Consider the following 25817-nt stretch of genomic DNA (forward strand, 5'->3'; position numbering starts at 1 on the left):
GGTCAACTTCCCCACGTCCCACGTGGGCAGCTGTCTGATCCACCACATGCTGGCCGGCTCTGCACAACTCATTTCCAAAAGACCATCTATTTAAGAAACTCAAAAGCCAAATCCTGAGTGTTTCAGTGACCATAAGGAAGCCAGTTCCCCAACATCTCCTTGGCTGAAGAGCACTTTTTTATACAGGGAGTTGGGTGTGAGGAAATCAGGGTCCTCAGGCAACGAGGAAGGGGAGTCAGGGTCTGTAAGGGAGAGGGGTGAGCAGTAGGGAATGCCGTTTCAGGACTTGGACAACGCGCTACTCCTCTATCAGGGACACAGGCACTAGAGTTCTGTTTATAAACACTTTATTCAGCTCATTATAGTGGGTGAGTTCCCAGCTAAACACACAGATACAGGTTGGGTATTCCTGGGTTAACGCAGCAGCCAGTGGGTTACACGGGACCAAGCACCAAAGCTGCAGAGTCAGACCTGGCAGAGACCTGAGACGAGGGTGGGCACTGTCCAGACACTGACTGCTGTCCCCTTCTCCCAGCAGGGCACACCGCAAGGCATGTCTTCAACTTCATACCATTGCACTGACGTCAGGGGAACAGATGTTAAAGAGGTGGAACCCAGGTCCTGATGCACCTTAACTGCTGTTGCTTTATACGTCACCAAGTAGCATGTGAACGAGACTTTGTGAACATTCTGGTCACGGTGAGCCCCAGGGTGCTAAGACTTCTTTCCCCTCAGTGCCTCCTCGCCTGTTTTCATTCCTACCTGACTTCTTGACCTTAAGCCACACACCCTGGTGTCCAAAGTCTCACGTACACAACGAAAGTCTCAGCTGACAACACCTCTGCCCAAAGCAGCGTCTCATGCAGAAAGTCTGTGATGTCAAAGAAAGTGTCTCTTGTTAGCTGTCCCCTGGGAAGAGGGTCATCTACCCTGACCAATGCCTAGTAGAAAGTGAAATTTACAAGACAGATTTAGGGAGTGGAATATGGATCACAATTGGAAACAAACTGCAAGAAGCTGTTGTCTATGGGGACTGGACCAGAAAATGACCCATCTGCAGACGGTCTCACGTGAAGGCTACAAGATTGCTGCTCACGTATTATTAGAAACATACTGGAGCTTACAGCTGATGATCTGCAAACTGCTGAGTAAAACGCTGCCCACAGGTAGGAGATGGTCAGCATCAAGCTCAAATCCTCTCTAAACCTCAGGAAAAATGCTAGATTGGAAGGGCAGTTGCAAGACCTATAGCCTTTCAAGGGCAAGAAAGGCCTGCCAGGATGTCAGAGTTTCACACACAACATTACAAGTTTAATTCTGAAGGGCACCTTGAGTTCCACTGGTCACTTTTCTGAATTTATCTGGCAGGAACAAACTTGACGTCTGACTGGGATTTAACTTTTTGGCAAGATAGAAACTTTGGTCACAGCCATAGTTCTATAAAAATGTTTTAAAGAGATTATTATTTCTGATTAAAACAATATTTTTAGCAAGTGATATATAACAGTAACAAGAAAGTAAACATCTTCATATCTAATGTAAGAGCAAAAACTCTACCAGTATCTTATTTTAAAATACAGCAAGAGTCAGTAGTGTCTATAAACAGTAGAGAGTTCTGCTATAGGGAATCAGAAAAAGAGCAAAATAAGGCACAGCCTGTTATTGTCACAGATTTGTGTTAGGCAGTAGTGTTCTTTCTGGAAGGCACAAATTGGAATCTGATTACCCAGAGGTTTAAAATGAGGGTAATGTCATATGATGAGGACAGTTAACTTGGAACAGATTTCCTTAACTGCAGTCAATGGCAACTAACCAGACAACATTACTGCTAGGTTATAACACTCTGCAACTGAACAAGTCCTCTGCATCAGCCCATTTGTAAATCTGAAAAGGCACTGTGCAAAACGGAGGCTGGGCTGACCACGCTTCTAGTTTGGAGTGCATATTACAAAACAAAGGCACATCTCCTAGGAAACAAACTTTACAGTCACTAACAGAAAAATAATCATTTTAGATAGAACAGTAGGTGAGCTTGATAATAGAGCAGGTTCTAAATCAAAAGTCTTGAAGAGGTTTCTTGAACAGCAGGCTGGAGTTTCACTGGTTCTTCAGGAAGATATACTCCACACTAATAAGCAGAGGAGATTTTAAAAAGGAGGGGGGAGCAGGGAGAATAGCTGTTTAGTCTTTCAGTGCAAACACAGAATAAACATCAAACACTACAGTCTAAGTGTGAACAGAGATTCAATTTCTGGCCAATTTGCTACTAGTGGCTTCTCTACATTTTGTGGAAGATTAGAGGAGGAAGCTGAAAAAAGGACCCAAGACATGTTTCTTTAAATAGTTCTTGTGTTCTGGGCTACTAATGGCAATGCGCTGTTCCGATACTATCTACAGTAGTAGTAATGGTTATAATAATAGTATTAACGATAGTGTGGGTGTATATGTTTCTTTATATAACTATTATTATTATATGCCAGGCACCATCCTAAGCACATTTTATATATTAACAGCTTTGTCCTCATAATAAACATATGAGGTAGGTAGTAGTAGTATTGTCCCCATTTTATAAATGAGGAAATTGAGGTTCAAAAATATGAAATTACTTATTGAAGGACACACAGCTGGATGGTAGAGTAGAGTGGATCAGAAGTAGTCCATGCTCTTCATCACTAGGCTATACTATTTCTCATGAAAGGAAATATCTGATGAAAGTATATTCAGAGACCAAACTTATGGATCAGGATAATGTTTATATTGAAAATCTCAGATTCAGCACTGAAGTATTTACAACACTTACTAACGAAAAGGAAAACCTTTGGAATACATTAATATCTCCAAGGGAACTTTTATTCTGAGCTCTTGTACATGGAGTCAAATGTGAACAGACAAGACTTTCTGCAATGAGTTTGGAGCAGGAGAACTCACCGACAATGATAATGATGATGATGACCACAACGGTGATTCCTATCGCCCACATCTGTAACCAAACATACGTCCACTTCACATTCAAACCCAGAGATTAACGTGACAACTGAAGAGTATCATTTACTGTCATTCTAGCCTCAGAAGGAGAAATTAAGGTGCCCACCCATCCTAACCTATCTGCTTTTGTATAACACGTTAAAATGATTTATGGTCCCTAGATAGGCATCTGTCTGTGGACAGACGAATTAAGCCTGTGTCAGGCATCAGAAAGTGTCACTCTTCCAGCCCAGCAAGGGATGTGACCACGGCCCACTTCTTTGGCAACCCTGTGAACTCTGCTTTGGGCCCTGCTCCTCTTGTGGTGCTTCCTGCTTTTCTGTGGAGCATGTGCAGCTCCCCAGCACCTCTTTGCTTTTACCCTGGAGCCATCTGCACCTGCGTGCAAACTGACCTTCCTATTCCAGCCCTCTCCTGTCAGTCTGTGCGCAGGGCTGGAAGGAGCTGCTGTCTGTGACTGATTCTGGACCTGCTTGGTTCTACAAACTTCTGAAGGTCAGCCACAAAGCATGGAGCATTCTCAATTGTGGGGGCAGAAAAAGGATATGTAGTCAAGAGTTTTAGATTCAAAGTCAATGCAAATTTCTGTGTGGGAAGTCAGATTCACCTCTGAGACTCATGAAAGTCCAATATTTGTAGCCTTTGTCTACCCCCTGAGACAAGATGGTGACTTGATATAAAGACCAGTTAAAAGCGAAGTACCTTGCAATTCTTCCACCAGTATTTTCTCTTCAACTTGGCAGCACTTGTTTCAAATTGGGAGGCTCCTGCCTGTAGTGCATCTGCACGGTCATCCAATTCAGAGAGCTTCTGGTCTCTTTCCAACACTTTATCCACATTGACTCTCATGATGTCCACCACCTGATGAATACGATCACACTCAGGTACAAGAAAGGAAAGAAAAACGCAGCTCCTCAATGAAGTTTACAGGCATTTTTTTTTTTCCAGGTCAGCTCTTTACTCTTTTGAGTCAAACTTTCATTAAAAAAAAAGAAAAAAGAGTTGACTGTTTCACGATGAAAACACTCAGCAAACTGGGATAGAAGGGAACTTCCTTAACATGTTATAGGGTATCTGTGGAAAAACCCACAGTTAACATCCATGCTCAATGGTGAAAGACAAGGAGGCCCACCTTCACTACTGTGGTTCAAAATTGTACTGGAAGCTCTGGCCAGGTAGGAAAAAGAAATTAAAAGCCATCCAAATTAGAAAAGCTTCCTGGTGACTCCCCTGGTAGCTCAGCTAGTAAAGAATCTTCATGCAATGCAGGAGACCTGGGTTCAATTGCTGGGTTGGGAAGATCCTCTGGAGAAGGGAACAGCTACCGACCCCAGTATTCTGGCCTGGAGAATTATACAGTCCATGGGGTCGCAAAGAGTTGTAAACGACTAAGCAACTTTCACTTTCCTTTCAAATTAGAAAAGAAGTAAAATAATTTCTGTTTGTGGATGATTCCATGTACAGAAAATCCCAAAGAATCTACCAAAAAACCCTACTAGAGTTAGTAAACAAACTCGTAAAGTTTTAGGGTACAAGATCAACAGCCATAAATTAGTGTGCTTCTATAACTAGCAATGAAAAGGAAATTAAGAAAACAATTCCATACAACAGCACCCCAAAAAATAAAATACCCAGGGATAAATTAAACCAAGGAGGCCAAAGACTTGCACGCTGAAAACTACAAAACACTGCCGAAAGGAATTAGACCTAATGAAATGGGAAGGCATCCCACATTCATAGGTTGAAAGACTTAATTAACAGTGTTAAGATGGCAAAACTCCCCCTAGTGATGTACACATGTATAGATTCAACTCAATCTATCAAAATTCCAATGGCTTTTTTTTTGCCTAAATGGAAAAACTAGTCCTCAAATTCATATGGAATTCCAAGGGGCCTTGAATACTCGACACAATATTGAAGAAGAAAAACAAAACTGGAGGAATCACACTTTTGAGTTTCAAAACTTGGTGCTTAGATAGCCACTTGTGAAAGAATGAAGCTGGACCCTTACCTTACCTCACGTGCACAAATTAACTCAAAAAGGATCAATGACCCAAATACAGAGCTGAGAACTATAAAACTCTTAGAAGAAAACATAACTCTTCACATCTCTGGCTTTGGCTGTAGACTTGACCCCAAAAGCAAGAGCAACAAGAGAAAAAAACAGATAATCTGGATTTCATAAAAATTAAGTCTTCTGTGCTTCAAAAGACTATCAGGGATATGAAAAGCCAATCCACAGAATGGCAGAAAATATTTGCAAATCATATATCTGACAAAGATTTAACATCCAGAATATATAAAGAACTCTTTATCAACCAACATTAAAAACAGACTACCCAATTAGAAAACTGGTGATGGTCTTGAACAGACATTTCTACAAAGAATTTATACAAACAGCCAACAACCACATGAGAAGATATTCAGCATCTCTGGTCACTAAGAAATGCAAATTAAAACCACAAAGAGTTACTAATCCATACTCATTAGGATCAGTTCAGGATGGCTGTAACCAAAAGAGTAGGAAATAACAAGTGTTGATGATAATGTGGAAAAACGGGAACTCTTGGACACGGCTAGTGGAAAGGCAAAATAGTGTAGCCACTGTGGAAAAGCTTGACAGTTCCTCAAAAAGTTAGATATAGCATTACTGTGGTGGTGGTTTAGTCACTAAGTCATATTGACCCTTGCGACCCCATGGACTATAGGTTGCCAGGCTCCTCCGTCCATGAATTTCCCAGCCAAGAATACTGGAGTCGGTTGCCATTTCCTTCTCTAGGGGATCTTCCCTACTGAAGGACTGAACCTGCATCTCCTGAACTGCAGGTAATCTCCTCCATTGCAGGCAGATTCTTTACCACTGAGCCACCAGGGAAGCCCTTAGATACATAACCAAGAGAAATGAAAACAGATGTCCACATAGAAGCTCACATGAAAATGTTTTTAGTAACACGATTCATAACGGCCAGAAGGGGAAAACAACTCAAAAATCTACCAACAGATGAATGGATAAACAAACTGAGGTATCCATCTGCAATGGAATACTACGCAGCTACAAAAAGGAATGATGTATTGACGGACGTTACAACTAGGAGGAATGTCGAACAAATGATGCTAAGTTAAAGAAGCCTGACACAAAGGCTGCGCATTGTATTATCCCTTTTATATGATATATCCAGCATAGGCAAAACCATAGAAACAGAAAGTCAATTAGAGGCTACCACTCTGGAGGAAGAGGGAATGGGAAGTGATTACTAAATGCCTACAAGGTGTTCTTCAAGGGTGATGAAAAAACGGGAACTAGGCAAAAGGAATGGCTGCAGGGCATTGTGAATACACCAAATACCACTGAATTATACACGTTAAGGTGGTTATTATGCAAATTTCCACTTCAGTTAAAAAAAAAAAACAAACAAACAACTCTTTGGTAAAGAAAAAGTACCAAAGGGAGGGAGGGGATATGTGTATACCTATGGCTAATTCATGTTGAGGTTTGACAGAAAACAGCAAAATTCCATAAAGCAATTATCCTTCAATAAAAAATAAATTAACTTTTTAAAATGTAAAAAAAAAGGACCCAATTTGAGTTTTTAAGTAAATAGAAGTTTCATGGAAGATGGAATTAGAATGGGTTTCTTAGCATGAAAATGTAAACAATTCAGAATTTAGTTCATAAACAAAACCATCGGACCAAAATACTGCCGTAAGATTTAACAATGGGATCTAACATTAGTTCGACTCTGCTTTTTAAGATAGCTAAATGCAGAAAGACCAAGACAGCCTTGCTCAGCTGTGATGGCTTTTGAAAGTGAAAGTGAAGTCGCTCAGTCGTGTCCGACTCTTTGTGACCCCGTGGACTGTAGCCCACCAGGCTCCTCCGCCCATGGGATTCTCCAGGCAAGAATACTGGAGTGGGTTGCCATTTCCTTCTCCAGGGGATCTTCCCAACCCAGGGATCGAACCCAGGTCTCCCGCATTGCAGGCAGATGCTTTAACCTCTGAGCCACCAGGGAAATACGAGCCTGAATTTCTCAAATAGTCTACCATTGTAGGTCTGCATGTATAGGGCAGAAGAAACGATGCTTTGAGGGCCTCCCAACCTAACATTTCTACAAACACAGATCTGCTAAGTTAGAGCAGTTTGCCAGCACCCTCCTCCTGCACACTACTGGATGGCAATTGACAGAGATTTGCTGGGCTGGGTAACTGGTAAAAAGCATCCTGATGAAAAATCTGTTCAGAAGGATTCATCCTGGCTTCTGCAATCTACAGACCTCATACTTAAGATTTTATTATTTTATAAAGCAGTTCTTTTTTCTTCTCTAATGTTTTAACTTATTGTGGCAAAATATACATCACCAAGTGATTCTTGGGAGGAATGTCCTCAGGGAGAAGAGCCTGTACTTTAGGTGTGTGATTTGGTTAAAGGAAAACAGGCCTGAAACCAGGAGGATGTGACTTCTCAGAAGCTTAGAAAAGGGCTCCCAAAACAGTAGGGGACAAATTTTTGTTACAGTTAGGATAGTCCAAATTTACTTTACGTTCACACTTCTATGACACTTTTCCTAAACAGAACTATTCCTAGAGTGTTCTCATGTTGGCTTATAATTCAGGTTTTTAACATTTCAGAGCAATACCTCATCCACTTGATTTTGTGTCTGCTGAAGTCTTCTACTACTGCCAGCGGCAGCGCTTGAACCTGCAGGTGCATTTGTAGTCCTGAAACACGTAAAGACACAGTCAAGAGTAAGTTAGGATTCCAAACACATTTCTGTTAAGTATGGGGATATTTTCCAGGACCCTCAGTGTTAGAAAATTTAAGAACTAAAGCAGAAAATGAACATCCTTTCTGCAGCAAGAACAAAGGTTCTAAAGACATCTCTTCTAATTCCTCTAAAATTTCAAAGATTCATCCACATGTTAAAAGTGACTGAGGTCTAAAGTGAAGGTTTAGTAGGCTCTCCTTTGTATCACTGAAGCCTCTGATCCTCACATGAAAGTCAAAGTGTTAGTCATTCAGTGACCCCATGGACTGTAGCCCACCAGGCTCCTGAGTCCATGGGATTCTCCAGACAAGAATACTGGAGTGAGCTGCCATTTCTTCCTCCAAAGGATCTTCCTGACCCAGGGATCAAACCCAGGTCTCCTGCATGGCAGGCAGATTCTTTATCATCTGAGCCACCCGGGAAGCCTGATCCTAAGATAGGTAGGATGCTATGTTCCCTTTTTTTTTTTTTATTACTTGTTTTAAGGTATACAGCTACTTAAATGCACTCAGTACTCTTCTGATCTTTTCACTATGGCAAGAACTGTCTTCAGAGTGGTGAACAATTACAGAACACCCTTTTTCCAGTACAGAGAAATAGACTCACTGAGAGAAACAGAGTCAGGAACACTAGGATGCAGGGAGTGGGGGCAGTGTGAGTGGCAAAGATAAGATGAAGCAAGGCTCCCTCTCTTGAAAGGTCCTTCTTTTAAAATCCTCATTGAATCCTTTACTTTCCCCCCAGACAGATCTTTTTTGAGCACTCTGGCTTGGAAGTCCTAATTGCTTCCATGACTTGGTTGGCAATACTTTTGATTTTTCAGAGATACCTATATACAGTCTTGCCTACAGCCTTGCCTTCTCCTACAGATCTTTCCTCTGTCTTAGGTCTCTCCCCTGTGTCTTTCCTACAACACCCACTGATTCATTGATTCAACAGACAGTTATTTTATACCTACCATGCTTCAAAGATTAGGAATGCAGCAGACCCCAGCCATGCCCTCAGAGTCTACTGTCTGATAGATGACAGCAAAGGGTCATGTGCTCTGCATCCGCTGCAAGCATTTTCTCATTTAGTCCTCAAAACTCTTTGAGGGGGACACTATTACTATTAACCTAATTTTACAGAAAACTCAAGTAAGGTTTAGAAAGTCGACCCCACCGGCTGCACTGGAGCCTGTGTTTAGACCAGCTTCTGTATAATTCTACTGATCTAGATTTTAACTGCTGCGATCAGCTGGCACAGCAGCCTGAAGCAGGAACCCTCCAGAGGAGGGGTGACCCTAGTTTCGGGAGGAACTGTGGGAAAGCACCCATTCCTTTCTCCTCTGTAGGTGAGCGACGAGCAGGTTGAGGCGGGGGACAGCGGGTCCTTGTGATTCCTGACCCTTAGCGTTCTCTTAACTGTTACCACGGGAAATTCCCGTTTTCAAGGGCCACTACAAGAGTGCTTCTGCTTAAAAGGAGAAGGCCCACAGCTCTGCGCCTGAGTCCACTCAAACCACAGGTGCTTCAAGCCAGGGCGGAGGTCCTTCTTCCCCTTGCAACTTCCGGAATCCAGCCCAACACCAGGCGGGGAGCAGGCGCTCCAGGACGAGGGCTGCGGTCACAGTGAACTTGGGGGGCAAGGAGGAGAAAAAGGGGACGGGGAGAGGGTGTCAGAGATGAAGCAGGGCTGGCGGTGGAATTCTCCCTACCTCTGGGAAACCCCGGCCGCCCCGCCCTCACCCCTTCCGCGTCCGCCCGACGGCCGCGGGGCCCTCTAGGGCGGCCGGCGGCGCCGCCGTGCCGACCTGGCCCTTATGCAGCCTGCACCTCCGGGGGCCGCCGCCCACCCCTAGGCCTTGGGAGCCCCCGCGCACAGCCGTGCTGGGAGCGCCCGCGTCCGATGGGCGGCGGCCGGGAATCGAGCAGGGCCGAGGTCTCAGCCGAGGGCCCAAGGGCCCGAGAGCCCTCCGCGCCGCGTCCTGTCACTCACATTTTGGCGGCGGAGGCAGAGTCTCAGGATCGGCTGACTGGCGCTGCGGAACCGGAGGCCGGGAACCGGAGGCCGGGGACCGGAGGCCGGGGACAGGGGACCTGGCACCTGGGACCTGGGACCTGGGACCTGGGCGGGGCGCCGGCGGCGCAGGGGCGATGGCGTCACCGGGGCGATGGCGTCACCGGGAGGGGCTGACGGGGGTGGGCGGGGCGCGCGAGGCCGCGAGGGTCGCGCCGGAAGGGGGCGGGGTGTGTCGGGGGCGGCCCCGGGGGCGGCCCTCTTCAACCGAGCGCTGCGGTAGGTTGCTGGGCGACTGCTGGCTGTCGCTGCCCGAGCCAGTGCCGACCTGGGGCACGTGAAAAGGCACGGAGATAAATGAGGGTGTGGGCGTTTTACGTTATTCTGGGCCCGTGAGTTATTCTTCTGACTGTGACAGCTTCGGAGACAGCCCTTGGGCTTCTGCTTAAAGTTCCACATTAACGCAGTGGTCCTGGAGACACCACATTTTTGCAAGAAACTTGTTAAAATGGGAGGGGAGGTTCCTCCGTAGTGTTTGTTACAAGCGTTGACTGGATTAGGCTTCCTTTTGGTGTGTTCATTTGTGACACAAATATCTGTCATTGCACAGATCTTATTATTAATATAATCTCTTCATGGAAATCTGGATATCAGGGACTGTACTTTCTACCTTTCTGTATGTATTTCGGGACACCAAGCACAGAATAGGTTCTCAACTTCTGAATTTCCTGTTGAGGCTGAGGCACAAATCTGAGTAGTGATTTACTGTGCAAGGAATTTCAGTTGTACTAAAAGCATTCCTACCAGCAAAGGCAACTCCAGCGTTAAACAAACAGAACACCAGTAGGTCAACTGGCAGAATAGATAAGAAATGAAAAAAAACATCAAACTGTCTTTTCCAATTCTAACTGGGATTTGAAAAAGGAAATATTAGTGTATATTAGAATAAGAAAGAGTGTCACAGAGGTGAAATTCGGATTGAGTTAAGTAGCTAACGAGAACTTTCCAGGCATGGGAGAAACAAATCATACGAACAAAGAAACAGTGGACCTGGACACGGTTTGAACAGACTAACCAGGGGGTGCAGGTTGGGGCATAGATGAAAATAAGACTGAGTAGAGAGTGAAAATAAACAAGAAAGGAAAATATCATTTCAATGCAGTGGGCTCTAGAAATCACTGAGGCTTCATGAAACTGGGAGATCTATCATGCAAAACTTGTCTGACAGCAGCTCCAGAATGGTTTAGATGGAAGAGGGACCACCAGGGAGTTGAGTTTCTGCAGTGAAAGGGAAGGAGACTGATGCCAGGGTTCTGGAAAAGGCTGAGCTTAGTCGTAAACTGAAAGGTGCATTTTTAAAAGGTCAGAGGGTTTTAACTGAAAAGGTGAATTTCGATCCGTGTTTTTATCTTTCCCGTAAGTGCACTTAGGCTGAGAGGTGCCTGAGAAGGTATCAGTAACTCAAGGACAGTGAATATTGATAGATGTAATATACACATAATCTAAAGCTCTTTGAGATCCTCCTTGAATCCAATAGTGGACAAGCAAATGTTCTAGGAACAGTGGCTCTATTAAGAAATGTTCTCTTTGCTGGACAGATCTGAAACTATGTAGCATTCCATGTCAAAACACTGCATCAAGATAGAAGGAAATATTTGAAATGATTTTGTAAGGTTTAAAACCTGCTGACCACCTTGGATTTCAGTATCACGTGAAGTTAAAGCAACACACACATAGTATGGGGAAATTTTCTTCATTTTTAATTTACAGCAGAAAGAATATAAAGCATTCAGAAAACATTTTCCATATTTTAAGGGCAATTCAAAACATTTTGCATGGTTTCCAGCAGCTGAGTTCTTCAACAGATCCATTGATTCAATGATGCTTTACATGCACAATTACAAAAATAAAACTTACAAAAAAGAAGACATCTAGACTAGTTTTACATGCAAGTCTCAGGGACCCCCCATTGGGCGCCAACTACTGTGTGGAACTGCCATAAGCGACCGTGCAGCCAGAGAGGGGTTCGAGTTATTGTCTCGATTTCGTTCACACAGTACAGCTGATTTCAAATGGGTAACAAGTGTAGCAATTAAATCATCAGGAGACAGAATAAGATTAGCTATTAATTTTATAATGAGATCCTACTCCTGGCACTTGGGAATTCAGATTATCCAAGAAAGCTGCGCTTATCTATCATCTTATATTCAAAATTAAGATTCACAACCAAGAAAAAGCGGTCAGAAATGTTTCATTTCAGTGGAAGTGCATTTGTACCTCACCTGGGATTCACAGTTGTACTGGTAGATGACACTGGTAGGTTTTGAACCTACTTCTATCCTCTCCATAAGAACGCTCCTAACTATGTCAGTCTTTTCTCTTCCAGATTATCTAGCTTACTCAGCTAATAATGTAGCATGTGAGACATTAAAAAAAAAGTGAGGATTAAAGCAAATCCACTGAGGTCATTACTCCTGTCAAAAGATCGCTTATTTGTACCACAATGGAATAAACATACCTAAATTCAGTATTACTAAAGGATATTCTGAAAGAACTGGCTTTCACATTCTCTTCCCATTTATGAATGCAATTGTGTGTTTGTAAATTACTCAGTGTCTTCCTGTAGGTCAAACTGTGGGAAAATAATGGGTATTTGGGGGAACTGCAACAGTTGCAACAAAACCCACACATTTAAAAACAAAATTGAGTCAGGTCAGTTTACAAATGTACAGGTGGCTGCTAGTTGTGGGGCTGTCACCGTTGTCAAAGCTGATCACAAGCAGTAAGACATATACTGTACAGTAATTCGAGGTTGGCAGTGAAAGGAAGTAATTAAAAAACAAGTACAATTATAGAAAAGGCACCAAGAGCACTGACCCCAGTTGTTAACACAATCTTTTTGTATCTACCTTCCTTCTAAGACACCAGTTTAAAAGCTGATTTGTGAATATTTTTAGGCTTCACAACAAGCCTTGAGTTTTCACTTACAGTTGGCAGCCAGAACCAAGGGAAAAAAAAAAAAACACCAAAACTATTCTCTCAGCTTTACACCAACTGATCCTGAAACTTAACCTGGGAATTTTAAACTGGCATCAGCAAGTGCGAACTTGATTCTCTCAATTTAACATTAGTAGTTGAATTGTTAAAAAGCATCAGATTTCTTTGGCTCCTCATTATGTGGAAATAGTAATATACCATGACATTCCTACGAGACCAGTTTGCATCCTTTTAATTTGTAGTTATTTTGTGTGCAATTTTTATTACATTTTCCGATTTCCAGCAGGAGATATGAAAACGTGAGATATTTTTCTATTTTTCATCCTATTTCTTTTGTCATGTTTTGACCATTCTAAGTGTTCTTTGTTGGAGTGAGTGGATGGTGTTAAGCTATATACTGATTCATCTTAATGATTATCTGTTTAGCAAAAGTAACTTAATTTCTTAAGCAATATCAGCATTCACATTACTTGGCACCATTGGCAAAAAAAATCTTTTAAATAAAATAAAATAAACTCCTGGTAGCCAAAATTAAATGTAAACATATCCTTTTTTAAGTAATGTTACTCTGCCTTTTTTTCCTAAGTCTTAATACAGTAGCTCTTTTTTTTTTTTTTTTGCAGTTTAGTCATGCTTTAGCAAAATGTTCTTCTAAAGAACATTTAAAATAAAGTACTCTTATAGTGAAATAAAGTTTTTTTTCATTTTACAGACCATAGCCACTAATGCTTTGCTTTTTTCATTTCTTTTTTCTTGATTTCATGCACATATCTCTTTGTTTTAATATATACAATATATACAAACAATACATCCACATTTTTTTCTCGCTCATTCAGACAAAACTATACAAATAATTTTATCTTGCCATGTTATTGACCTTTGTGAATAAAATATTTAGCAATTAATATAATCCCTTTCAAATATTTTCTCACTTTCCATTTCTACCTTCTATATATACACAGAAACTGCTCAGGTTGGATGAGATATAGCCAAAAATATGGAATTTACTGGCCAGAACGCAGCACCACACTGATCTTTTAGGTGGCAAATGTCCAGGCAAGGTTCATGATTCCTTAGAATGACTACAGTTTCCAAGGCTACTAAAAAAAGCTACATGCTTTACCAACTCTTTAAGTAATTCTCATTGCACAAGAAAGTAAGGCAAAAAAATTAAAGTGCTGAACATGAGAAAAGGGATAAGATGATGACTCTCCTTGCAGGTTCTTGGGAGGTGGTGGGGACAAGAAAATAAATTTAAACTCTGTACGCTGTTCCTCGTCACTTCCCATGCATTACCCGTGTACCACGCACCCGCCCCCTCTCCAAACTTCCACAAAACACTAAAATCCTTCAGATTTTTAAAAGTTGCATTAAGTGTGCTGTAGAGATTGAAACGCAAACAGACAAACAAATTAAGATCAAATAAACACAGTGAAGGAAATGAGAACACACGGACCCAATAAAGATTTGTATGATCTAAGCCCTCCACTGAGAATCAATCCCAAAAATTCAGCTTCTTGGAAATAACCGACAGGTGCAGGAACAGCATTCTCTTCGTTGCTAGTGCATCCCCACCTTTTCTTATCTATATTTTTGGTATAAATATTTGTACAGTTCCACACGATGTTTGAATACAGCCCTATGTGAGAAGGAAGACGGCTTCTTCCTAAGAGGAGGAAAGCCTCTTTCGATTCCTCGTGGTGTCTTGTTTGCCCATGATCCAACAGAAGATTGAGTTCCAAGATGTCTTGCTGATCAAATTAAAAGTTGTCCATGAAAGTGCAAATGCAATGACCAAAACATTCCTGTTAAAATCCTGCAGCTGATCTCCCCAAAACTGCAGAGGGATTATGTGTGTGTATGTGTGTGTGTGTGTGTGTGCGTGTGCGTGTTGTTGCATGTCTCTGCTAAAAACAGAAATGAAAACAGTCTGAAAAGCAGTGTCACATTGCTAAGGGATGCTGTTGTATGTCTTCAAGTTCCTTGGCCTTTTTCAATTCTTTCACTCTGGAAAAGAAACAAAACAAAATACCAGGTGATAACTATAGATTGAAATTGTCACCAGATAAAGGAAAGGGTGTGGCCATTTCCCCAGGAAGTGAAAAGCCAAGACAAAAACCCTTCTGAGGACTGATGGCTAAGGAAACTCCTGTGAAATTGCTGGGGAAAATATTCAAGTGGAAGACTGCAGCCTTCCTGAAACTCTCCTCTATATCAACAGCTCTAAACACAAAGCAAAACCAAAGTTAAGAGCATTAAATCAAGTCTAACAATAACGTGCTTCTTCTAGAAAAAGTTAATTGGTCAAATAACTCTTTTTAGCCTGGTCGACCCCAATGAATGCCCTGTGACTCCACAGGATGCAAGCTAGGGAGACTGTACACACATGTGTTCATTAGCTTTTGATATACCTAGGGCACAAGTTCTTGCTTTTTGCTCACAGACTCAAGATCCTGAGCTATCTTGAACCCGATGGGCTCCCCTGCACAACTCTGATTTTGCCCAGGTATTGTTCAGTCTTTCTGATTTTCAGAATTGTTTACTTTCCTCGCATTCCACATTGTAGCTTTAAAAGATCTTTGGGTCACTTCTTCCCATGCCGATAGACAGCACCAGGGTGCAATACCAATAAGGTAGTTCGTTCTGTTTATCAAATGTGCTGTGGTAAACAAATTTAAATTGCTATAAATAGAGTCAGGGAAAGTTCACAGCAAATTATTTGTTGATGACTGCTTTCAGTTGAAATTTTTTAATATAAAAATTTGCCTTGGCTTTTGAATGAACCTGATGCATATGGGGACCTGGGAAAGTGGTTCTAAGCTAAAGAATGTGTTTCTCTTTATTGTCAGATAACTAAGAGCTTGCCTGACTATCGGATTGGTCAAAGGCAAGTGTGACTTTAGAGTCTAACTTCTGAAGTCAGTGTGTGCTGTGTTAAGTCATATAGTGTTCGCAGCACTGCATGCCACATGGTAACATTTGTTTACTAAAAATGGGTGTGAGAGGAGGATCTTAGCCACACAGAAGCGGCAGTTTCTCTAGACACATACACTCTACCTCAATAGTATGAAAAGAAAAAAAATTTGATTTGTTTTCCCAATATGGTCCTGTACAGAACTAATTCCCAAATACCATTTTCTCATTCTCTAAGAGAAGGGCCTCTCCTGTTATCTTAAGTTATATGAGTAAGTTTAAATTTTATTTTAAGGCAACTGTTAGTTTCCTTTCTAGAGAGAATGATCGAGTGGAAAGAAAACATTTTGAAAAACCAGTAATAAGTTATGGCTCTATTGAGGTTGGGATTCAATGAAATGGCACATGTGCTATAATAGCAATTGAAGAAAATTATATTTACCACCTCCAAGCAGAATCATTTCTGAGTATTCTGTCAAGTTGATATGATCTCTTCAAAGAGAAGATGCTCTCTTTCAGAAAAAAAGCTTTGTCATTTTATCATCACCAGAAAGAATTATAATGTTTGAAAACGTACTTCTTTGTCTGATTTATTTACTAAATATACCAAGCCCAGTTTGCTCGAACAGCATATCTTCGAAACTATGAAAGCCTTCTTTCTTAACAGGTACACTAAGAATACCCTGCTGTATTCACAACTGCATCCGGGTATCATTTGAACTTTATGATTAAGTACATGATGGATTATTAATTTTGGGGTACTCTGGGTCATACTGCAGTACAAAAATGCACATCATTATAGGTCCCTAGTTTTGGACATGCATACTTGATAAATAAATGGGCTTTTAAACAATTGAAACATGCCATATTCTGTGCTCAATTTTTAAACATGCAATATCTATACTAACAGTCCTCTGGCTGGAAGAATGCAAGGCATGCACTGATGCCACCTTTCCTTCTGGGCATGCAATGTACCCGTACTTGTGCAGACCTCCTTGCCGAATTACCGCAAAATGTGCATGCTACTTCAGATACGACACCTGGCTTCTGCACTAGCACGGGACTCATTTACCAATGTGCAACAGAAACTCCATCACTGGTGAGACTTCTAGGATTTAAAGAACTCTGAACTCAAAACCTGAGAGCATAAACACAAAGATCTCCATTCACAATTTCTCTAGTGGGAACAGGAAGGCTTTACAAATCTTTTTTTCTTCTTTTAGTAAAGTCTTCAAGTTTTTATTTTTATATTTTTATTTTTTGGCCACGCTGCCCAGCCTATGGGATCTAGGCTCCTGACTAGGGGTCGAACCCAGGTTCCTAGCAATGGAAGTGCAGAGTCAGGCTCAGGTCCTTAGTCACTGGACCACCAGGGAAGTCCCGCCTTACAAATCTTAAGTTCATCATTGGGATGAACTAAAAAGGAACATGAATTATAGACCAGAAATGTTTTATAATAGATGTTCACACCAAAACTCTGTGATCAGTTGGTCACGTGGGTATACTGCAAACTTTTTTAAGTTAAAATGGTCACATTTGTTTCTGCGGCTTTTTTTTTCCCCTAGTTTCTTTTTGAGCTAATTAAAATGTCAACTAAGGTTTTAAAATTACTATGTAAATATGGTGCTATGAAACTAGTGCTGGCTTCACACACCATTAAGTTAAAGAGAGTTGCATGTCCACACACAGAATGACCACAATTATCAACTTAGGAAAAATGAGATATTCCTATTTCCAGATATATTTTCTAGGCTTTCCAAAGTACTGAGTTCCAATGGAGAATTTAGTTTTTAGTTTCATGGTACAGTTTTCACAGTCTGCTTGCACTATAAATACAAAACATCAAAACGAATTAAATGGCATAGGCATTTTTTAAAAGGAAGGTGTTAAAGGAGAAATTATCGAAAAAGGAAGATAATGCATGTTCCAATAGCTTAGTGTGTGTGTTAGTCCTCACAACCTCATCACCTTCTCCAGTTTGTAAATAGAGAACCTGAGATTTGCAGAATTGAGCAGCCTGCCCAATTATACAAAATAGTTAACAAAGAGCAGAATTCGTGTAGTATGAAGGAAAGGTTAACAAAGGGCAGAATGGCGATTTGGAGCCAGGTTTATCTGGCTTCACTCCTCCACTCTGATGCCTCGAACACTATCTCAGGGCAACAGCAACAAAGAATAAATGCTTAAACCCAACTTTTCTTTGTCTTTTCCAAAAGTCTGTACAGAAAACATGCATTTAGAAATTTCCTGTGGCATGGGTGAGTACAATGTTGAAACCGATGACAATTCCCTTTTCTCAATTCTAAGATGCTATCCTTTATAAAACCATGTGTTGATTTTATTACAGTGTTTTAGAGGGGAAAATAGCTCCACACAAAACGTACACATGGATCTGAAGCAGATCTGAAACGTGAAAGGAATGAATGCATCTAAGAAACAGGGCAGCCGAGGACCGTTAGCATCATTTACCAATTCCTGAGCATGTTGATTGCTAACATACTCCTAGAAGTGGCTTTTACAGTCTGCTCTACTGAGATCATAAATGGAGATTTATGTGACTCAAGGGTAGGTTATTAGGGTAAGACAGTGGTGCCTAATTTTCTGTTTTGCTTTAAATCAAATGTCAACTGGATAAAGTCTGTTTGAATGTTAGGCTGACTCCCCAAAACACCAGAAAACACTTATATTCACTGAAGTGAATGAGAACAACTTCTGATATGAGGATTTTTGTTAATAAATTCTGAGAGTTAGATGTTTCAAATCAGAGTATTTCAAATAGTCACAGAAATTTTTCTGCCTTGTCTCACTCATTCAAGACGTGAACTAAAAGGCACAGGTTAACTGAAAATACTTCTACCATGAAAAGGATGTACAATAAAAGTTTAACAATTATTATTTCTGGGTGATATCCCTTGCTTATTTGTATTTCCAGAATGCACTACAATGAGTATGTGTTTCCTTCATAATAATGATCTCTGCTTGTCATTTTATAAAAAAACTTTTATTTTTCTATCCATCAGTTACAACTACTGTGTCTTGTAGTCACATGACATAAAAGAACAACTGAAAAATTCAGTGGAGGGGAAAAGATCACTTTTATAGACCAAAACCAAATACAATGGATGGAGCTAGTTTCATTGATCCTGCCTATATTGGGAGCGTCTTTTCAGTGTGAAAACTTGGCAAATGTAGGAGCAGAATTTCTGAAATTGGAAATATACTTGAAATTTCAGTAACTGTAGTCATCACATCTGCAGAACTGAGAATGCATTGGAAGTCACCACATTTATAGAACTGAGAAAACAGATGCCCAAGTCATCACGTCTACAGAACCGAGGAGACAGATGCCCAAGTCGTCATGTCTATAGAACCGAGGAGACAGATGCCCAAGTCGTCACGTCTACAGAACCGAGGAGACAGATGCCCAAGTCGTCACGTCTACAGAACCCAGGAGACAGATGCCCAAGTCGTCACGTCTACAGAACCCAGGAGACAGATGCCCAAGTCGTCACGTCTACAGAACCCAGGAGACAGATGCCCAAGTCGTCACGTCTACAGAACCGAGGAGACAGATGCCCAAGTCGTCATGTCTACAGAACCGAGAATACAGATGCCCAAATCATCACATACAGAACTGAGAATACAGATGTCCAAGTCACCCCATCTGCAGAACTGAGAAAACAGATGCCCAAGTCATCACAAAAAGAACTGAGAATATAGATGTTCAAGTCATCACGTCTACAAAACTGAGAATACAGATGTCCAAGTCATCACGTCTACAGAACTGAGAATACAGATGTCCAAGTCACCACATCTGCAGAACTGAGAATACAGATGTCCAAGTCACCACGTCTACAGAACTGAGAATACAGATGTCCAAGTCACCACATCTATAGAACTGAGAATACAGATGTCCAGTAACCTTTGGTTACATTATGTTACACAAACTCAACTAAGGGTTACTAAGTTTTGCGTTCTCTTAAAGAATTACAAGTGTTAGACTCATTCAGGTTGAGGGAAAAAATGAATCTAATAATCTCCATGTTAAAAAAAAAAAAACAACAAAGTCAAGTCACTCAGTTGTGTCCAACTCTTTGTGACCCCATGGACTGTAGCCTATCAGGCTCCTCCGTCCATGGGATTTTCCAGGCAAGAGTGCTGAAGTGGATTGCCATTTCCTTCTCCAGGGGATCTTCCCAACCCAGGAATCGAACCTGGGTCTCCCGCATTACAGGCAGACACTTTACCGTCTGAGCCACCAGGGAAGCCCCCCAAAAAACAAGGCCTGTGATAATTACACTTACTTCTGAATTCCCTTGCATGGAAGACAAGCAAAGCAGTCTTCCTTGAGATTGTGAAGACAACCATATAGATAGAAACTGTAGCTTCTGCAGGTACAAGGAGATTGCTACTCTAAGGAGAGCTGCCAGGACCACGTATCTGAACTTTGCACCTATAACTTGGGAAATGGTCCTCGTGTTACTGGCTTGGACTTATACAGTAATTACAAGGTAAGACTTTGGCCTGTGACCATCCAGCTATTAAAATTAAAGACAACTCTGAGATTACCCCCCAAACATTCTAGGCTGAAAATCATCACTGTAGGATATTGCTTCAGTCTCAGCCCAAACCGCGTTGCACTGTAATGCACTGAAGTGAGGAAGAAAAGCAACAGCACTGAAAGCCAGCAGAAGCCCACGGGGTTTCTGTCCATCAGACGTCCCATGATCGTTTATGGATGAATGAAGTAGGCCTGCTTCAGAAACTCATAGCAAACAATGGCTCCATGGGTAAAGCGTTAGGCAAAGCGGCTTCATTACATCTACTTGGTGATGCTCAGCCAGGGAAATGTGTCATGAGTCAGTGGATCTTGGCAGGTATATTCTTGCAATGCTGGACGTCAGAAATGTACAGGGCAGCCAGAGGCGGCTTTCTGCTTAGTTACCTGTGGTTCTGAGAGCTGCAATAGCTCGTGGGGGGGATTAGGAAAAGAGAGGTCTTGCCATTTTCCGGATACCTCATTAGGATTGCAAAATGAAAAAGACAGAGAGGCCCAATAAGAACAACACAGAGCATGTTGTCTGCAATGTAACACACACCACTGTGTTCCCAAAAGATTCATTTCCTAAAAGAGGCAAGTAAGACAGAATTACGTTGGAGATTTTAATGAGATGCCACGTCCCACCTTCATCTCTCACTCCTCCCTGAGCCGACTGGGCCACTTGGAAATTCACCTAACGTCATGTTTAACTAGTGAAGTGAGACATCCAAGTTGCTGACAGATACTGTTATTTTCCTTAATTAAACAGCTCACTCGCAGGCATTGTTAGAGAGCTGCCCTTTGGACAAAAGTGGAGAGAACCACACACAAAGTCTATGTGTGACCTGCTAGTGACCCACTGCAGATATCTGGCTCGACTGCTCTCAAGAATCTGCGCTGTCAACGCTACTTACCAAGATAACTAGCAGCATCTGGTTAAGTGTTTGGAAACCCAGCTGTCAAATAGAAAACCTGTTGTTTAAAAATGTGTGATCAGAAAGTGTTATTTCTTCTTCCTCCAATCAGGCTCTTTTCCTTCCAGTTGCGTGGTTTCACCCACCTTTACTGAACATTGGTAGCTAGGCCAGCAATTTATAAGAAATTGGTTATTTCAATACCAGGAGTCCTGCTGTTTACAGTACCTGCAAGGACTATAACAGGTTATTAGGCTCTCTTGCAGAAATCTGATCTCATCAGGGAAAGAAGAAATTTGTCTAAGGCAATTTCTATTTTAGTCTCAATACCTTGAGAATAAACCTGTTAGGTAATTCAGCTGTTTTCTTTTCTTTTTTTTTTTTTTTCATCTGAGGCATCCTGGTTTTCTGCTGTAACACTGAATAACACCCTGTTTGAGACACTCAAAATCCAACTGGAATGCAGAATTATTTTCAGCCTGTGCACTGAAAAATTTCTTCAAGCTTAGCAATCCTTCAGCCATTTACTGAAGTTGTATCACACCTCAATGAACTAAGAAAATAATAATTAAAACTGTTGACTCAAATATCTATGTTTAATGCTTTCTCGAATAGATAGTTATTGTGTCCAAGACAAAACAAATTCCTCTGACAGCATTAGGATTTGGATGACTCCATTTTAAGTTACTGGATAAATCAGGGGCGAAGTCTGGAGGAAAGACTTAAGTGAAAATGAGCTAGATTCGGCGAAGACCATTTGGTGCTTTTTCTTAGCTTTCCCCAAGACTGATAATTTGAATGGGTATTTTCTGATTGCTCAGCTGCTGGAATTAGCCTACTGGCTCCCAATTCTGATGGCTGACATCACTTCTGTTTATATATCTTTCTCCTTCATTAATTTAGGAGTTGGGGTCAAACTGCCTTTTATATACGCTATACTGTGAAATTTCATTCACTTTTCAAATTATTATCTCTGAATACGACTTTAAGTGTCTTAACTATGGTGTACTGTATACATTAGTAAGTATATTATCTTCTTTGACATAAATTCCAGGAATATAAATCCTCCTCAGAGAAAGCCCTGCCTCCCGAGGGACTTCAACCCAGGGACTCTTAGAGGGCCATCCTGACTTCTCCCGTGGACAGAGAGGACACGAGATCCTACTGGGAATTAGACAAGACACAGAGGAGCTGTTCCTCATTTCAAGTTGCTGTTTAGTTAGTCAGTCGTGTCCGACTCTTTTGTGACCCCATGGACTGTAGCTCACCAGGCTCCTCTGTCCCTGGGATTTCTCAGGCAAGAATACTAGAGTGGGTCACCATTTCCTTCTCCTGGGGATGTTCCTGACCCAGGGATTGAACCTGAGTCTCCTGCGCTGCAGGCAGGTTCTTTACCACTGAGTCACCTGGGAATTCATGTTAAGAGAAAAATAACCATGTTGGAGGGAACCTGAAAGCTTCTGAGTTCCTCTCTCTTCAGCCCCCTAAGACTGAAAGGAATGGGGGTGTTATGAAATTCCAAGTTTTTATGCATGAGGAGGAGTTTTAGGAACTCACAGCAGAATGCAACAGGCATTCAGGAAATGAAGGTGGGGACTCTGGTTGGCATGGAAAAGCACTTCTAGAAAATGTACTCTTAAAAAGGGTCATTAACATACCAGACCCTAACAAGCTTCAAAAGTGCATAAGCAACCACTTTTACTAAACTGTTGGATCCTTGCAGCGAACTATATAAATTGCATAGAACATGCAAGATACTACCACTTATAATTAAACTGAATACTAGGGCATGCATCTGTTCTCTTGGGAGTTTTCTTTTTTTAATGGAAAGAGATATTATCCATGTATGCAGAGAGTGAGGGGCAATAGCAAAAGAGAGAAATATTTCAAACACAGAGGCATCTGCTCAAATCTCTGAGCTGGCTCCACCACATGGGACCTGAAATAATTCAACTGTAAGCAACTGCCTAATTCTACAGAGCTCTGACCAGTTAAATTTACAATGGCATGTAGCTGCTTTACATTTTTTAAAATAAATTTCTCCTTCAGTGTCAACTTTTTACAGGATAACTAATATATTAGTTATCCAGTTGTGTCCAACTCTTCGTGACCCCATGGACTATAGCCTGCCAGGTTCCTCTGTCCATGGGACTCTCCAGGCAAGAATACTGGAATGGGTCGCCATTCCCTCTTCCAGGGGATCTTCCTGATCCAGGGACTGAACCCAAGTCTCCTGCATTGGCAGGCGGATTCTTTACCACTGAGCCACCTGGGATCTTGACTTAGGAAGAACAATAAAAACTCAATTCTCTTGTCACCCTAGGTCAGCAAACTACAGCCTGTGGACCAAATCCAGCCCAATGCACATATGTGTAAATAAAGCTTTACTGGAATACAGCCATGACTATCCACTGATGGGACTGTCTGTGGCTGTTCTCATGCTTCAGTGGCAGAACTGGATACAGGGGTCCTCCCCTTATCCATGGTTTTGCTTTCCAAGGTTTTAGCTGCCCACAGGTCAACTGTGGTCTGAAAATATTAAATGGAAAACTCCAGAAATAACAATTCATGAGTTTTAAATTGTGTGCTGTCTGAGTAGCATGATAAAATCTCACACTGCCCTACTTGGTCCTGCCTGGGACATGAATCACCCTTTTGTCCAGCACATCTGTGCTGTATACGTGAACTGCCTGTCAGTATAGGCAAAAACATAGTATATATACGTATGCATGTTTAGGGTCTGGTACCACCCATCCACTAGGCATCCACCGGGGTCGTGGCATGCATCCCCCTTGGATAAGGGGAACTGCTGTATTGCAACAGACATTTATTACCTAGTCTTTTAATTAAAAGGCCTTTTAATGTTTGGATTGAAATATAATAAATAAATATTAGCATCAACACAAATGTGGTTATATGGGAAATAACATCTCCAGAGACATTAGAAGTTTGGGAATTTTTGAAGCATGATCTTTTCTCAGAAATCTTCTAAATGATTAAATAGAGTGCTAGCGTAAGGTAAGAAGGGAGGATGTTGGATGTAGTTGAGTTGATAGAGGTAACTGCAATGTTTTATTTTATTTTTCTGCCATGTTAGATTTTTAAACGCATCTTAAGACTATCTCTAGGACAGAAGTTGTCTAGCTAACCTAAATTCAAGTCTGATTTTGGTGAATTCAATTTCTGGCTTTTAAAAAACAGTTTTCTGCCCGCTACATCCTTTATTATAACCTAAGATGTGTTTGAGCAAACTCCAAGAGATAGTAAAGGACAGGGAAGCCTGGCATGCTGCAGTTCATGGGCTCACAAAGAGTTGGACATGATTTAGCAACTGAACAATAACAACAAAGACTTGTGATAGTCATGTCTGCATACTTACAAATCAGCATCAGATTCTAAAAATCTCACAGACACTCACATGGTCCATTGAACTACCACTATCATTTCTTTAAAACACAAATTTTCTTGGAGCATCCACTCAGGACCTTGATATAGAATGTACAGGTTTCAGACACTTCACACCACCCTGTCTTTCTTCAGCACTGTCATTAAATCTTGGAAGTTGGGTTCCCTCCCTTTTGGATAATGAATGTACTAGGCCGGTTCAGGAAGCGCAGCTCTGGGTACTACTTGGCTCTGGGTACTACTGACTTACCTCCTAGCACTAGGGAAGGGGAGAGCTAGAAAATGAAACTACGTAACTCTAAATAAGAAATAGATGAGTTAAAAGAAAAACATCAGTATTGCCTAGCAAGCCTTCTTGCTTTGGAAATTGCGACACAGAAGTAGTTGAATTTCATGTAGCAGATTATCTTCATCACCAATTACCACTCACTCAAGGTTTCCTTCTAGCGCAGCCTTGTTTAGATTTAAACTTGTCCCACCAGCCACCTTTTTCATACGGAAGGCTTCTCCCATCAAGTGCTAGCATGCCCTGTGGCGGCTTCAGGGCCTTTCAGCTGCTCATGCATTTTTTTATGTCTGTATGTGACTGTTTTCCTGTTGTATAAAGTAGCAGTGTTAGTAGTCAGGGTTAGTTTTTATCTTATTTCATTCGAAATGGATGTGAAACTTTACTGGCATACCTAGGCTGCAGCCCCATGCAAGCAAGCAAAAAGCAAAATATTGAAAATGGAAGGTAAAGATAAACTGGCTAGCAGGCAGCTACACTCACCCTTTTGTACAGCCTATGGTCCACCAGGGGGCTTTAGACAGTAAAACAACACCAAAGAGCTATTAGCATGTGAGGGTCACAACAGAAATCTTATAAATAGCTTTATTTCAACAACAACAACAAAGAGACTATAAAGTAGTTCCTTTTTTTTTTCTGGAAAGAAAGAAAAGGAGAGTGGTGGTGGGAGATGTGAAATGAGCAGGTAGGAAAGTCACCAATTTTTTTTCGGTCTAAAAATGTTGAGGTCACATGACTTGGCAAAATCCTTAAGAAATGGGACACTTGCTGACTCCCGATGCCACTTCCTACCTACATTTTCTGAGAGGGCATCACAGGAGATTTCTTGTTTTAATGCTTCTAAAGGACAATACAGATGATGGTCTCTCTTAAGATAATATTCAATAACCTGGATGGAACAGCAACAAGGTGACACTTATTCTAGGGGAAGTGAGTTCAAACTTCTGGGACAGATTTTCAGGATTTCTTCAAGTTCCTTCATTGACTCTATAGGCATGGAAGGTGAATACTGA

General features: G+C 41.4%; 2 protein-coding genes and 1 non-coding gene across 8 annotated transcripts in view; all 3 read right to left on the reverse strand.

Annotated features, from left to right (window-relative positions):
- Nucleotides 1-330: 330 nt before the first annotated feature.
- Nucleotides 331-10074, reverse strand: VAMP3 (vesicle associated membrane protein 3). The gene is made up of 5 exons (XM_069545797.1): nucleotides 9729-10074; nucleotides 7623-7704; nucleotides 3688-3846; nucleotides 2929-2980; nucleotides 331-2128 (listed from the first exon to the last, which is right to left on the reverse strand). Coding segments are annotated over exons 1-5 (315 nt in total). The 5' UTR covers nucleotides 9731-10074; the 3' UTR covers nucleotides 331-2108.
- A 1411-nt stretch (nucleotides 10075-11485) lies between these two features.
- Nucleotides 11486-25817, reverse strand: part of CAMTA1 (calmodulin binding transcription activator 1) — a 91714-nt gene continuing 77382 nt past the window's right edge. For 4 of the 6 annotated variants that reach the window (XM_069545802.1, XM_069545799.1, XM_069545798.1 and 1 more), the window contains one exon: nucleotides 11486-14753. In XM_069545802.1, the coding sequence (XP_069401903.1) occupies nucleotides 14690-14753 (64 nt within the window). In that variant the 3' untranslated portion in view covers nucleotides 11486-14689. Of the gene's footprint in view, nucleotides 14754-25287; nucleotides 25319-25817 lie in introns of all 6 variants that reach the window. The other 2 variants (XM_069545800.1, XM_069545803.1) reach the window with 1 other exon arrangement.
- TRNAY-GUA (transfer RNA tyrosine (anticodon GUA)) lies at nucleotides 19853-19924 on the reverse strand. Its single transcript has one exon. It is a non-coding gene; the product is annotated as a tRNA-Tyr (tRNA).

The sequence above is a fragment of the Ovis canadensis genome, chromosome 12, assembly GCF_042477335.2.
Source record: "Ovis canadensis isolate MfBH-ARS-UI-01 breed Bighorn chromosome 12, ARS-UI_OviCan_v2, whole genome shotgun sequence".
Taxonomy (NCBI): domain Eukaryota; kingdom Metazoa; phylum Chordata; class Mammalia; order Artiodactyla; family Bovidae; genus Ovis; species Ovis canadensis.